General features: G+C 36.1%; 1 protein-coding gene across 3 annotated transcripts in view; it reads right to left on the bottom strand.

Annotated features, from left to right (window-relative positions):
• PRDM5 (PR/SET domain 5) overlaps positions 1-15,646 on the bottom strand; it is an 89,028-nt gene that overhangs the window by 40,984 nt on the left and 32,398 nt on the right. For all 3 annotated transcript variants that reach the window (XM_074903905.1, XM_074903906.1, XM_074903907.1), the window contains 3 exons: positions 9,250-9,334; positions 7,797-7,954; positions 2,569-2,662 (listed from right to left, as the gene is read on the bottom strand). In XM_074903905.1, coding sequence (XP_074760006.1) covers positions 2,569-2,662; positions 7,797-7,954; positions 9,250-9,334 — 337 coding nt within the window. The remainder of the gene's footprint in view (positions 1-2,568; positions 2,663-7,796; positions 7,955-9,249; positions 9,335-15,646) is intronic.

The raw sequence follows: 15,646 nt of genomic DNA, 5'->3' as shown, positions 1-15,646 counted from the left end.
TCTCCTTATGATAAAACAAGACAATGAAAATCAGGGCTACTTGTGCTTTACTTGAAATGAGCAGTCTTCAGTGCCTGCTTCTGCTGATCCATGTAGAAGGAGCTTATTAGTATTTCTATTACTAAGAAACATTTTGCATGTAGATTTTTTACTCTGGAAAGCAAATATATTAAAAGGATGATGTCCTTCTCAACAAACGCAATCCTGTTCACGCATGCAATCCCAGACAACTAAATGATCCCAGTGAAAATTCTCAGGGCTGCTCATTCTTATCAGCCAGCTCTCTTACAGCCTCATGAGCTAGTATTAGCTAGCATGCGCTAGCTTTCTAAACACTAGAGCTGAGAATAAAAGATTAGCTCCCGCATTGCCAATAACATAATGAGAACAGTTACCAAAAGTATTATCAGCAGCATACCTAAGAAAAGTTTGTCTGACTCTCAGAAAACAAGTTACATTTACACAGTTATAATCCAGAAGAAAAAAAAGTTGTGGTTTTTTTTTTTTCGTTATTTGTTAGAAATATTTGACCTCAAATTTTGAAACTCATACCCATGACGCCTTTTCTAATTTCAAGGAAAAAACACCTGGAAAGTGACTTTATGGAATTTTTTCCAGGAAATTAAGTTTGTAAAATAAAATTTAAGTCATTCTACATCATTCTGCACAGTGCCTGCTTCTAAAACAAAGGGATATAGAATTTAAAAGAAATATATGATGTAGGCTAAACTTCAATTTCTCCTAGAAGTTTCAAGCTTCACAAACTACTTTTTCTTTCCTACAGGACAAAACAACAAAGCCAGATAAATACATCTAGAGACTCTGGTTTATTTCTCTCCTTTCTTTATAGAACAGGGGTATTTTCAGTACTATGAGAGGGACTATCATCCAGCTATAGCAGGACAATGCCTGTAATTATGAGTTATTTCAAATATGAGAAACTCATTATCATGGCAGAACAACTTGTCAGTCTCAGAGTTAGGTCATGAGAAGAGTTCTACATTTTTTCACAGGGAACACAAACTCTTCTCAGAAAACAGCACAGCCCCTTGTTTTAAACACAGCCTTGAACTGAAAACTGTTTATTCTTCAGTTCATCCTAGTAACGACTTTCACTTTGCTATTGGACTGTCAACACTTCTTTTATAGGACTCTACAGACAAGACAGATGCAGTATGACTGTAAAAGCTTTGCTTATATTCTGCTGTATTAAAAGGCCTCCTTGTTAAGTTGGTCAGTTGTTGGGGGTTTCTCCCCAAAGAAAGAAAGAAAAATGTTTAACAATATTCCCTGTGACTAATAAAAACACCAAAACATTATCGGTTTAAGGCTTTGACTCTTTTTGGGGACAGTTTCAGCTAAGACAGCAGAAGTTACCACCCTCAAACATCTACTCTGTCCTTCAGCAAGACATGTCTCCTTTTGCACCAAGGAAGACTGACTAAACAATGTCTTTGCCACTGCAGTTCACAGTTTGATACACTTAAATAGTGGTGAATCAGGAATAGCTAAACCTTCCACAAATCACAATCCTAACTCGAACATCTCAAGTTTCCGGAGCTCCCATCCTCCTAAAAAAAGTCAAAGTATATGTTTTTAGAGAAACCTTTAGCAAGGCCTACAAATCTGCCTACTGTGAATTACTGCTTTTGGATATTCTGCAAATGCTTGGCTCATTAGAACAGATATTACTGAACAGGTTTTTAACTTTTTCCCCCCATAATTTTTAACATTAGAAAAATATTTTACAAAATTCAATGCTTTATGAAATTGCAGAAGCTTTGAAAGGTAACTGTAAAAGAACCAACTAAACACGTCAGTCTAATAATTCATCTGACAGAAACACTGTTATACAGGAATAAAACAAGAAAGGTTTGTGGTTTTCTTAATTATACTGACGTAAATATTCCCCATATCAAAATACTGTCTTCTAAGCTACAAGGATTTTAGGTCACGAATATTTTCTAAAATCTAAATTGCTGACATTCACATGGTTGAATGGTAGTCTAGGACTTTGTAAATATTAAAGACAGAGAAAATTTCACCAAAAATAGATCTTTACACAGTCAGTTAAAAATCAGTACAGAATGCCAAGAACAAGTTACTCATGGGGGGAAAAAGGCCACGGGATTTCTCTGGGCTGCTAGTTTTGTGCCAGAGACAGGAAACATTAGCCTGGGCTGGCACAGGAGAGAGAATCTCAGTTTCAAGCTCTAAAATGGATTACCTACAAAAGCTGAGTAAGCCACCTAGTCATCTCTGCTTCCATTTTTCCTTTCTTAAAATGAAGGTGACAATATCACACTTAATGTAGGAATAAATCTCTTGTCATCAGGCCTCAAATCATTGTTAGTTTTTTTACAGCATATTTGGACTTGCATTTAAGTGCATTTAAAGACAGGGTTTGAATTTGGCTCTGAATCTTCTAACTCCCTGGGATTAGAGTTGAATCTTAATACTAATTTAATACAGCAAGTTGCATATTGGAGCAAGGTGCCATATGTCTGTTTTTCTCAGTCAAATGTGAGAACCGAGGAAGTTCTTTTTCCTCTCTGACTTAACACTTACTGTTATGGATTAACAGATGTCTTTGTAGAGAGAATGGGGTTCGGAACAAAGCTTTACATTCCTCACACTGGAATGGTCTCTCTTCAGAATGCGTCTGCAGATAAAAGACAACATGTCAGAGGAAAGGTTCAAGGAAATCAATTAGCTGTCATTACAGTAGTTATAGCTAATTTTATAGACTGGATTCAGGAGGGGATACCATAGCAATTTGAAACATCAGGAGATGAAGAATTAAAACAATCATTCTGCCATTATCCAGAATTCTGAAAGTCAGCATAGCACTACCAAATAAATGTACCTTCTCAGCTCTCAGAAGTGTTACATGGGGTGTGCATGTAAACAGAAACAAAAATATTGAATAACCAGGAAAAAAAAAAAGTATTAGCTCAGTTGCATTGCTTCATTAGTACTAACACAGGCCTTAAGCACTTACTAATACAAATAAATAACTTAAAATTAAACATATGTACACAAACCCCTTTATCTCAGTTAAGTTTGAAGGTAAAAATGGTCTGATAGTCTCAAGATAGTATCTAAAATTTGGCAAAGAAAATTTTTCACATCATGAGAATAGTCTTACATATCCTGTTTCAGCTTCTTGTATTAAAAAACAAAATAATCATAGAAGCATCAGTACAGAGATTTTTGTTTACTGTAGAAAAATTCATCATAGCTGAGAAACAGCCTCTAAGCCATAAATAAAATAAACAGCTAAGCTTAGATGAATCTCTCAAACTGCAGCATCGCTGAAACAAATGTCTTTTCTACAGCCTGGGAAACATTCAGCTTCATTCTACTTTTGTAAATTGCAAAGCACTTTCCCTGTTTCCTAGTCTTATTAAGTGCTGTCCCACCGTAGAGAGTAAATTAATCCGTACAATCTACTATCTACCCAATTTCCTACTATTTTTGCAAAGGAAAGCAAGTTTTTAAAGCATCAGTGTCTAAACATTTTATTAGCTCACAAGGACCTTAAGTAGAAGTTGCAGGGCCAAGAGGAAAAGGACAGTCATTTTTTTCTAATACGCACAAAATTAGGTAAATGAGTTAATTTTGTATACTGGGGTAAATATGACCATAGTATTTAATCCATTTCTGCTATTCATAATACCATACAACATTTATAGCTATCCCTTAAACTACAGAAAAAAAAGAAAAAAAAAGAAGACTGTGGGGAGTCAGCAAAATTATTTAGATGTAGACTGAGGGCTTTGAACCTAGATGGATTTTAGCACAAATGTCCTCTTACATACACAACAGTATCAAAACATTAGAGTACTTGCAGCGGTATGCAGAGGCCTTGGATTCAAAGACAAATCCTTGATCTCAGCCTACATCACTTAGAGCAAAAAGGCAACTGGAGCACCATCAGATGTGTGGAATATTATCACCCATTACATAAAATCTGCTGAATGTTTCAGTCCAGCTTCTACAGGTTTACATCACAGTTTGCATTAGTTGACACCCTGCTTGGCAGACTCAGCAGTCAGGCCAAGGATTGACAGGACATGAAGAGACTGAACTACCTTCTCACCTCAATAGGTGGTTCCTCCAGAACAGGGTTGAGACATATTGATGAGACACTGTGGGGAAGCTCGCAGTGCTGCTGTCTGTGCTGTACCTGTTCTGTGGATAAATAGAAGGGTTCAGTCTCTAGAGCTGTCAATCTGGCACCTTTCACGAGCGCAAAATTCATGTTGTTTATTTTTAAAATGCCCTGGTTTAGAACACTCACCACTTGAGTGATAGTTCTCAAGAGCACAGTGATTTGTACAGAATTATTTCTTAGCATCTCCTTGACAGTTCTCCTAGTCTTTTGATACAAGTGTTCATCTGCACATCTTCACTACAAAGAAAAACACCTAACTCAGCCTGCCCACATGCGAGGGTACACAGATCATCTGCCCCTTTTGTGAATGGTCTATTACAAAAAGCCATTCAAATCTTAATGAGGAGAGATCCGCCCTCCGACAAGCGTATTAGTTCTAATACTGTCCTTTTATTGTCCTACTGATAGATTCCGTATCAGAGATGGCTTCCATTCAGTCAGAGCAGTGGACAGTCAAAGCAACCGAGGATGGGTTCTTATGGAATATTTCATGGCAGTCTTTCATACCGTAGCATTTGAGGAGGCTTAAAACAGCCCAAGGCTACTTATTCCCTACAGAGAAACTGAGGGAATACAGTTGCTTCCATTCATTATGCTTCCCAGGACCAAATAACTGTGGATTAACCATAAACCCTTTAAAATCCTATGTCTGCTGACCTATTTCTGCCCACTGTCATATCCTTGTATTTTATTCTCTGAACTCATCCTTTATGCATAGCAACAAAGGAGCAGATGGAACAAAAACTTTGCTTTCTCCTGCATGGAAGTAATCTGCATTACATGGCACAGAACATGCGCCTTCATCCAGCCTAACCTGCATGAACGGTGACAACTTTTGTCTGTAGCACACACAATCCAATAGTACCTTTGGCTGAATTTCAGATACTACTCTCTTCCCTTGTCACAAAACTGGAAAGATAGTCTTCATATGATCACTTAGTCACATAGTCTGAGCTTTTTCAAAAGACATCTGAGCTAGTTCCACATCACGTAACACTTTGCAGCGCTGACATCTCCAAGCAAGTGACAAAGCAAGCTTGCACATGCACCTACACAGAGCAGTGTAGCAGTACTTGTATGCAGAAGCAGCACATCAAAGGGGTACCACAGGAAAACTAACAGTTCCTGCTGTCAGATCTGTAGCTGTAAGGGCATAATGAGCGCTGCTAGGGTTCACAGTACAATGCTCCACGGAACAGAGCAGATACACTCTAGGCAACTCCACTGTATCCCCCAGCAAAATCCTGTGAAATGTGAGGAACTGATCTCCTTCTGCACTTTTGAAATGACCCAACATTCACCCACATTTGAAAGACGATTAAGAGCACATGTTGTGGGAGCCATTTTTATTCTGATACTTCAACACAAAATCAGATTAAAAGAGCCCATAAAGGAAAAACAGGAAAAACAGCAACACGTTTCTATCTAAAACACAAAACAAGAATTCAAAGGCACAAAATGCTTATGTATCCTGTTTCTCATAAAAAACCCTATCTAGCTCTGCTGTAAAACCCAAACAGTTTTTTTCAAGCACATTGCTATCAAACTTTAAAACATGTTTTATGTTAAATGCTGTTGATTTAAGTGTTTTTAACTACTATACCCATCATCCCTACTGCAGGTTTCTAAGTTCCCCACTACTAGCACAGTAAAATCACTGTGAAATTATTCGGAGTCCAAATTTTCTTCCTCCAAAAGAAAACCAAACCTCAGAGGACATCTTAAAGGAATACACACCTGAAGAATCATTAAAAACCTGAGCTGAAGAAATACACAGAAATATGATACACAATAAAGATTTACATTTCCACAATAAAGATTTACATTTCCACAGTCAGTGGATTGACATTCCTGTGAACAAGCAAAAGAACTATCATCCTCTTTCCCTGTGTCGTGGTTTGAGCAGCCCTCCCAAAATCATGGCACAACTACTTTGGTGTTCCAAACTACCATCCTTGACTTACTCCTTACAAATGGTTTTGTGTATACACACCCATACTCCCCTCCATTATCTACTACCCTCTCCTTATTTACCCAATGAAAAGAGGCATGTCTAAAAAAGCAATTCAGGACAGATATGTCAGTCTCTTGTCTCTCATACTCATCTCTTCATTTAGCAAGTGAAATTAGAGACCTAAATGGAGATGGGTGAATATTCACAGCTGTTTGGGTAAACTTTATGTAAACACAGGAGTAAGTTTCTTTCATTATAGGACAGGGTTGATTTAGAGCCAGTACTATGTGCAAACAGGTTCAGGAAGTAAGTATTCCAACATGCTTTAAGGAATTCTGTCAAAATTAGGTACTCACTAAATCTGTCTAAATTTTAATATTTTTCCCATTAAGTGGAGCTTCTAATACTTGTTTATGCTAGTGGTGCTGCTGCTTTAAACACAGAATTGGGTCAAAGTGTTTACTCATTTATATTTAATCCTGAAGGCCGTTTTCAGCCCAAACACCCTACCAGTCATCAACTGCAAATTAAGATAAGGAAACATGTAAAAAGTATTCACTTAAGATATAGAAGTATCCTTCCAGATAGCATTTTATACATTTTCCTTAGAATAGATATAATTTGTGAGATTCTGCTCCATTTTCTTAATACAGTCTAAAACATAAAATACAACCACAGCATAGATGGGAGCTAATCTTGTCCTTCAGCAGGCTTCTGAATGCTTTCTGTTTTAGAAAGCCATCACCATTTCATCCTGCAAAAGGCATTATTATTACTCTTACATGATTTATGGCTGAAAGTGCAAGAGATGGTGCAAAGATCCTGTGCCAAATTCCCAGATGGCATATAACATGAGCCAAACTGCAAAAGACTTGTAAGTATGGGTATATCAGTTTCATCAAAAGAGGGAAAGAAAGGAGTAGTATTTTAAAAATTTAAGGGAAAAAAAAAAAAAAAAGAGCAAAGGATTCCAAATACTGGGCATAAAACCAGACAGGTTGGGTTTGGTTTTTTTCTTTTTTAGACTCTCGTAATTCTGAAACAGCAGTCATGGATATAGCCTTACTAAAAATGTAACCTCAGGTTAAAAATAATGACAGGCATTACAGAAATTAGGCCAAGCAGATTTGAGCTTAAATCAACAGAAGTGGAGCATCCCTTCATAAGCCTATTTTTCAGGTAATGTTTCTTCTAATGTTGTTTTAATGTGTGAATGCTACCCAGTGCAAATCCAGCACAGTTTGAAAGCATCTGCTGCTAAGTCCATCAATGACTGCAACAGGAATATATTTAGTTTTATTAAAATATGGTATTTCTTAAAAACAAAAAAATTGAAGACATTTTAGATCAGTTGCATTTTTAACTTGATAACCTAACATTTTAAAAAACTTAATAATCAGAAAAGTCAAAATGGGGACTTTTTTGATGCTTTTAACCAAGCAACTGTGATTTCCTTCTTCTTATTTCATTTTTATTTTCTAACTAGATTTCATTTAGTATTTTGAGATTTTGAATATAACAAACACTAAAAAATACATTCTCCAGTACTTTAATCCCATGTTTATAAGCATGCCAGAGCTTAATGATGAACCACTTAAAAGGAAAAAAAAAATCTGCAAATCTGAGGCTGGCAGACCTGTAAACAACAACAGCAGAGTGCTTTACCTTCTTGTGATTCTTGTAAACATTTCTGTGGGCAAATCCCTTTCCACAAAGCTTGCATTTATAAGGTTTATCTTCACTGTGTATTATTTTGTGTGCAGTCACTTGATCAAGTCGTTTGAAGGACTTATTGCAAACCTCGCAGGTGTAGGGGCGTTTTTCTGCAGAAAATGAGTGGGGGACATTTAATCTCCTGTTTATACAGGGGGAGAAGATGAAAGGCAGAGACAGTCATCTCCTCAGAGAGATTTTTGCAATTAAGTCAACCCAATTAAGATTAAACCAATTAGAAAGACATCTAATGCCCTTTATGTTAGACAGTTAAGTCACTTCACAAAAGATGAGCCATGGTGTATCTCAAGAAATTGGCACATTCTTTGCAATAATCATTGCTAAAACTAAATTCTGATTAATTAGCTTAAATCAAAAGAGAATAACTTCAAAGAGGAAAACTCTGTTTCCAGATTACAAATGTGAAAGAGGGCATGACAGTTTAAATGTTTTAAAACTTAATTAACAATATACATATTAGCTTCCAAAACCAAAAGTTTCTATGCAAAAAGCCTTTATGCTTCAACTGGTGACTGCAACTTAACTACATTAATGCTCATCCAAAAGTGTAAAAAGAAAGCTAGGAGCCTCTAAGATATAGATTATGTTACAAGAAATGAGCTTTTGGTGTGGACTGATACCAAGAAAATAGTTCAATTATAAGCCTGTGCAGCTGTAAAAACCTGCATTTTTTAAATGCTAATGTATTTGACAGAACAATGTTTGTGTTTCCATCGTGTTGGTTGATGTTTCTAATCACTGGTGAAAGACACAGAAACGCTAGCTTGCAGTGATCAGAAATTCTGGCACAGCCAATTTGTGTCATACTGCCAAACCTATGGAGAGGCCACTCCCTGCTCACAGCGACCTGTTCTGGCAGACGACAAGCACAATGAAACATTTGTGTGTGGTCTATGAAACAGTATGGAGTATGAGCTGCTCTCCTCTGACTGGAAACTATGTGCACAAGTCCACTAATACACATACATATATATATATATATATATATGAATGAAGGTTTCCCTTTTTATCACAGATTTCTGTATGGCAGCATACCTCAGCTCCCATCCTCTTCAACATGAAATTTCAAGCGCCAGTTCTTCACCTCCACTACAAGCTAAGTAGCAATCTTTTGCCCCATCCCAGCTAACTAACATCATCTACCTCAGCTAGTATGAAAAAATAGCTTTACAAAGCAGCAGTAAGAAGACAGCTACAGCATTACACTTGGATTTTGGAAAGGCTTAGAAAGCATAGCTCGGATGGTTTCCTTGGAACCTGAGATTTGCTTGAACAGCTCAGGACAACACAGAATACATCAAGACTTCCATAAGAAACTAGTTGAGGTAAAACTCAGTATACCTTAAATACACATGCACAGGTTTGTGTTATTTTTGTACATTACCTGAATGAGTTATCATATGGCGTTTTAGCTGGTTAGCCGAAATAAATTTCTTGTCACATTCCTGACACTCAAAGATCTCATGGACCTGCAAAATGAGTGTTTAATGATAATTAAATATGTGTCTCAAACAAGATCACACATCTTACATATACAGAAATGCTCTAACAGACTGTAATTATTTCTTAGTCAGTAGCTATAGTAATACCCATGAATATTCTGTGATTTCCCCCTTGCTACTCCCTTTGTGCACAACAGTATCTCTCACAAAATAAATAATCATAATTCAAAACAAAAAATTATCACTAAAACTATATTAAGAAACACAGGTTATGCAAATTTCCAGTATCAGACCTATTTAAAACATCATTGTTATGAAAGCATTGGGGAAAAAAAAAGAAAAATACCTTTTCAGAACATTTCCTTCTAGTCAATAAGACAGAAGTAAAAATAACACAGTAACTACTTCATAACCGCTGTAAGAATTTTAAAAAACAAGTACTATCAAACTCTTTCAGGATTGTTTCTCTTAGAGGCTTTTAGAGACCAGACAGCAGAGGGGCAGCAGTGTCTCTTAAACTGTAAAAGCAGTAAGCATTAGCAGGATTTTCAACATCACAGCACGTAACGTCATCAAAGACTAAGTGTTGGAAAAATAGAAGAGGCAGTTGAGAGCTAGAATTTCTGATAGTCAATTAAAAAAAAACCCTCCTATGTTATTTATTGCTCCCCAAAATTACAACACATATACAGTTCTCCACCTGTCAAGATTACCATTCACCTTCCACTCTGTATTATATTTGCAATCAGCAGCCTCCCCTCAACCCAGCTGAACTGCAACTGAACACACATTTCAAATTTTTTGAACTGCAGCCTTAGACAACAAAACTTCCAGGCAGAGATAACATTTGATAAAGCTTTTTTGGAGAACTTTATACATTTTCTGTAGGAGAATCTAGCAGCTAAAAATAAAAATATCAAAGGTTCAACACAATATAAAAAACATTTGCAGACAGCACAATAAAGAAGTTCAACTAAGACTTCCACTTAAAACAAACAAGCAAACAAGGAAAAAAAAAAGTAGAGATGAGATTTTCTGTAAGTATTCTGCCTCACCCTGTTTTTATGCTGCTACTCAAAAACTAACTTTAGGGCAAATTAAATAATTTAATAAACTAAAAAGCAGCTATGCCATTTCCTACAATCTCTGCAAACCTGAACGCTTTGGACAGTGATGCTTAATGAAAAGTTCAGACAGAGTCAGGTGATAAGCTCAAAGGAAGATCATTCATTCTAAATACTCTGTTTACCCAGCTGCATTTCAATTTAATTTCTATTATATGCACACAGAATCTACTACTCTACCCTTTCCCAAAAGATCTAAACTTTCACTTAGATTGCTGACTGACATTTCCATAATTCTGCAACCAACTGCTATTAGAATCTCCCCTGACACAATTATTTAATTAACTTGTAAGGTATTCTTAAACGTAATATTTAATCCATCAGAACCCAGACTGCGCTTTAACACTATATAAATGTCTGATTTCAACTTATGAGCACTGTTTAATAAACACTCTCATTGAACACATTTGCATCAAAATAGATGCTTCTGTGCATGTGCATTAAAAAGCTACAGCTATCAAATATATATTCTATAGCTGATACTCCTTAATCAATTCTTTAGAAAAGAATCAGACTTGTGTTCATGTGCGTTAAATAGCTGTAGCTATCAAGTGTATACTCTATAGCTGGCACTCTAATCAGTTCTTTAGAAAAGTGCACAATTATATGGTAAAACAACAGTAATAAAACATAGAAAATATTTTTATGAATAATTATATTCAAAGGGACTTTCATTTTAAGAAAACTTGTCAAGTAACATGCTTTATCAATATACAGGCTGCAATACCACAGACAAGTGCTCATGCAATGATTTATTCATATAACAAAATTAGTCTCATTAAGGGGCTGTAACAGCTATCAACATAAACCTCTGTTACATTAAAGTCAGAACATACTTAGAATTGTTTCATATGCATTTGAAGAGCTACACCTTCAGATAACAACTTGCTAAGTGCCATACAAAACAGCAAGTATCTGAACAAGATTAATATATGCTCAGATAAATATACTTTTTCACTTACAGGACTGATGATCTTAGAATTTTCATGAGGTTTACTGAAAAACAAAAGGTCATTCAAAAGAGTTTCGGGGGTGACAGTGAGCTAAAACTTTAAAGATACAAGTAATCCATGACCAGCTTTTCCAAAACCTAATCTGAATTTCAATCTACCACTCCAAGAACTGGATGAGACTCTGTCTGTTGGAAGGCAGTGCTTTGAGAGAGCAAGGATATGAAAATATTGCATCCAACTGAAATGATTACATGTTATTAACGACTTCAAAGTGGTGTCCAAAATTTGTGTTCCTCTATCTTTCTATGGCTTTCACAGTGATTGTGAAAAATAAAGATTGCACAGTAGAACAAAATACTGCCCAGTGTTGAACAAAAATGGGCAAAAAAAAACCCAACACAGAGATGCTTGGAACTGGCAGGTGAAAAAAGGTGGAGGAGAAATCACAGATAATGTTTAAGAGTGACTCTCTTCACCATAATTTTGCAGGAAGTCTAGCTCTACAACAAAGAAAGTTAAGAAGAATCAAGACCTTTTCATAAACAATAAAACACTCTCAATCTCCTAGAACAAACAATAAGTAGGATCCTTTTTGGCTCTGACATTTTCTCTCCAGCAAACTGTGCTACAGCATGCCTCTTAATGGAATCTTACAGATTCATATGAGAAATCTGCTAAGAAGTCCAGAAGGGCAACAGCACAAACTAGTCTCACCAGTAAGGCACAATCTTATATTTGTTTTATGACCTTTTCCAAAGTCAGAAAAGCTTTACTCACTTTACACTCAAAGGTGTCCTTAATCTTCTTTCTTAACAGAAGAATTTGCTACTTTACCATTAAAAACATCTGCCTACAACAAGAGACAGAAATTCACCCCACAGCTGTACAGCCAGAGACATCACCCCTGCCAGTCTGCGTACAAGTACTGCAAGTGTAACGTTATCAATTCTAACTGCATCATCCTTGGAAAAGAGACCCGCAATGCTGGGATTTGTTTGAATTTTTCTGCCCCTTCCACTTACAGTAGAGCCACAGTGGAGAGGCCTGTGCTATTCACATGCACACAGTTCCTGTGAGCAATTCACATCCAAAACATGACACTTACATTCAAAGGTACAAAAGGAACCCCTTAGCAAGGATCTGCGTCAATGAAGACAATACTGCCCTTGCTTGCTTGCTCATTATAATCTTTGAATGACTGAATTTTGCATTTTACTTAAACTTCAGAACTTAGTATCAGAATATAATTCAGATGGTGTTTCATTAGCTTTGGCAGTAGACATCACAAACCTGCAGAAAGGAGATTTTACAACAAACCTTTTCATTCTATTACCCAGTCTTCTGTAAGCTCCTGTACAGCACTTCCTGAACTGCGTTTGCTGGGAATTTTATTTTTTAATACTACCATATAGTTTAGCAGCCCAAATCATGGACTACTACAAATAGACAGATGTCACTTTTATATTGGAGGATATAGACAGAATGGAAAAGAAAAAAATACTGATCACCACAAAAAGCAATAGTATCAGTGCATCAACATCATAACCATTGTTAAAGTTTTGCAGGCATCATGCAGGAGAAGGGCTATATTATGGTAAATAGTTTTGAAAATCAAATACAAAATAAAAAATGTAGATGAGACTATTCCGGGTAGGACTGTAATCACTAAGGAAGACAAGATCAGAATCCAAAATTATTTCCACACTGTGAATGAAACTCCAAAACACTCAATATTTAATGAAGAAGAAATCAAATGCATAAATGTTACACAACCAACAGTTTACATAGCACCACTAAAGAAAACATTAATGAATTCCAAACAAAATACGAATAACAAGGTTGATGCTGTTGTTAGAAAGCGCTGTCATTTTGAGGCGCATTAATAAACATATTCTGTGTATTCATAAACTCAGGACAGTCATTCCACTATACTTGGCATGACCAAGGGCTCAACTAAGCAGCCCTGTTTCTTGTTTGGGCATACGACTTCAAGAAGCATATAGGTAAAAAGGAGAAAATCCACAGGGAGAAAAAGCTTACTAAAAGAAAAAGCTGAGTGGTTTGTACAGCCTAGGAATTGCAAATAGAGTTCATAACAACTTTGCAATATACTAATTGTTACAAAGACAACAGTCATGAATTTTTCTTGGCACTCTCTTAGATAAGACAAAGAGCGACTAACTCCATTTGCAGTAAAGAAAAATATTTAAGTGGAACATCAGAAGACACAAACACAGGACTAATGAACACATTCAGAAAAGTTGATAGTACTAAAGCTGAAAGTAAGAATACAGAGACATCTATTGAGGTGATAGAATTTTCTTTAGTGGAACTTTTCAGGAGATGAGACAGCACATATCCAGGATGATTTAGGTACATTCTTACTCGCCTCTGCAAAATAGAAGGGGGTAGAAAACCTCCTGACGTCTCTTCCAGCCCTACATTTCCTTGAACTTATTGAGATAAACTTTAAAAAAAAAAAAAAAAAAAAAAGCCATGCCACTAAAAATTAGCACGATACAAGCAACAGTCTGGAAAACAAGAAGGTAAGACTAAGGAACAGAAGATGATGACAACAAAGTTAACTGTGCATGGCTAAGAAGGGCTTTATGTTTAGACATTTCTGGCACAAGCTATCCACAAGATGCACAAAGCTAAAAATGGGTTTAAATCAAAGATGACATGAAAGATACTGATCTGAATGACCATGTCTTCAAAGAATAAACAGATCTCAATCTTCTGTATAGTGACCCTCTTCACCTTCTTTCTCTGTGTGTGTCAGATTTCTCTCTTCCTGTTTGGGCTTATTTTCTGTTACCTCCTATACTTTATCTTTATTCCTTTACATTGGCAGGAAATGGATGGGGAAAAAAAGGCTCTTTTCTTCCCTGTTTCACCTATTATTTTCTTACTGGCTTTACCCCCTGTCTAAATATTTCTGGCAATTTTTGGATCCCGCCTTACTTCTTACAAAACCAAAGTAATTCAAGCAAAAAGAAGGCACGAGGCCTACATTCAGTCTCATTCACAATCTGATATCGATCTGTTCCAGAATATCTGTCTTCCGGATGGCTTAAAAGAGGAGCCAATCAAGAAGAGGAAATAAAGTTTTATGCACAAAATCTTCACGATGATTCTTAAAATGAGTAAGTGCTCAACCAATCTACCATCAATGCTACTTGAAAAGCTTGTTAGTGTGTGTCATAGTGCCTGCACAGAATTACAACTACTGAAACAAAACAAACATTTGAATAAAATGGACATACTAGCCATGATACGTTGCATTTTCAGGGCCAACATAAGGTGAACTGATGTGTAAAAACTGTCATTACATGTGGCAAGGCATACGACGATTTGATGTGAGGAGTAACAAGGTATAGCCCTATTAGACAAGAAATGCAGGGGATATTAATACAAGCAAGGAGAAAAACAAATTAAAAAAGAGGGGCCCCACCATTTCCTTTGTAACAACATATTTTAATTGATATAATCTATATCCTCAATGGATTCAGGTTATAACCATGGCATTATTAGAGACTTACAGTTAATCTGATAAACAATACAATGTAGCTTTTTGTAAAAACAGAATCTCCTGGGTTTTAGTGATTTATCAAATTAATCTTGCAGGGACTTCCTTTGGGTAAAATGGATTCAGAATCTCATATTCATAGTCCATCTGTATTTCTATATGAACCCTCTTATTTCCAATAGATGCTTTTCAAACTGTTAACCCTTCCTGTTCTGGTTATAAAAGATTATGTGCATAAACAAAAGACAACATTAAAAATCTGGTTTTGAAGAAGAAATTTTTTTACTACTGCATAACTAAACTACAAATAACACACTTACTGGTATGTCACAAAGTAATAATGATTGACTGCTTTTTGTACAAAAATTGAAGGCTCGTGAACCTATTTTATGGTCTGCATGGATCCTATCATTACGTAACATACTTCTACATTCAGCTTAGAGTTTAAGAATGCTGAAGAATGGCAAGCAACTTTGACTTAATGTTGGAACGCATAAATGATCCAAGACAAACATCTTTGTATTTGGTAAAAGATGCATTAAAAGTTGAGGAAGATTTTTGGTTTAATTAATTGTGGTTACAGAAATAAATACTCACAATAAAATACACTGATTTTGTAACCATGAAAGAGATTACCCAAAGGTTTGCATACCAGCAGCTTTCAAGTGACCTAAGCGCCACAGTCTCATATCTTAGTGAAGTTGAAGCCTGCTGTGGGTTAACCTTCATCTTA

This window comes from Athene noctua, chromosome 4, assembly GCF_965140245.1.
Source record: "Athene noctua chromosome 4, bAthNoc1.hap1.1, whole genome shotgun sequence".
Lineage (NCBI taxonomy): Eukaryota > Metazoa > Chordata > Aves > Strigiformes > Strigidae > Athene > Athene noctua.
The sequence above is the reverse complement of the archived record's forward strand: the minus strand, read 5'-3'. Positions and strand labels throughout refer to the sequence as shown.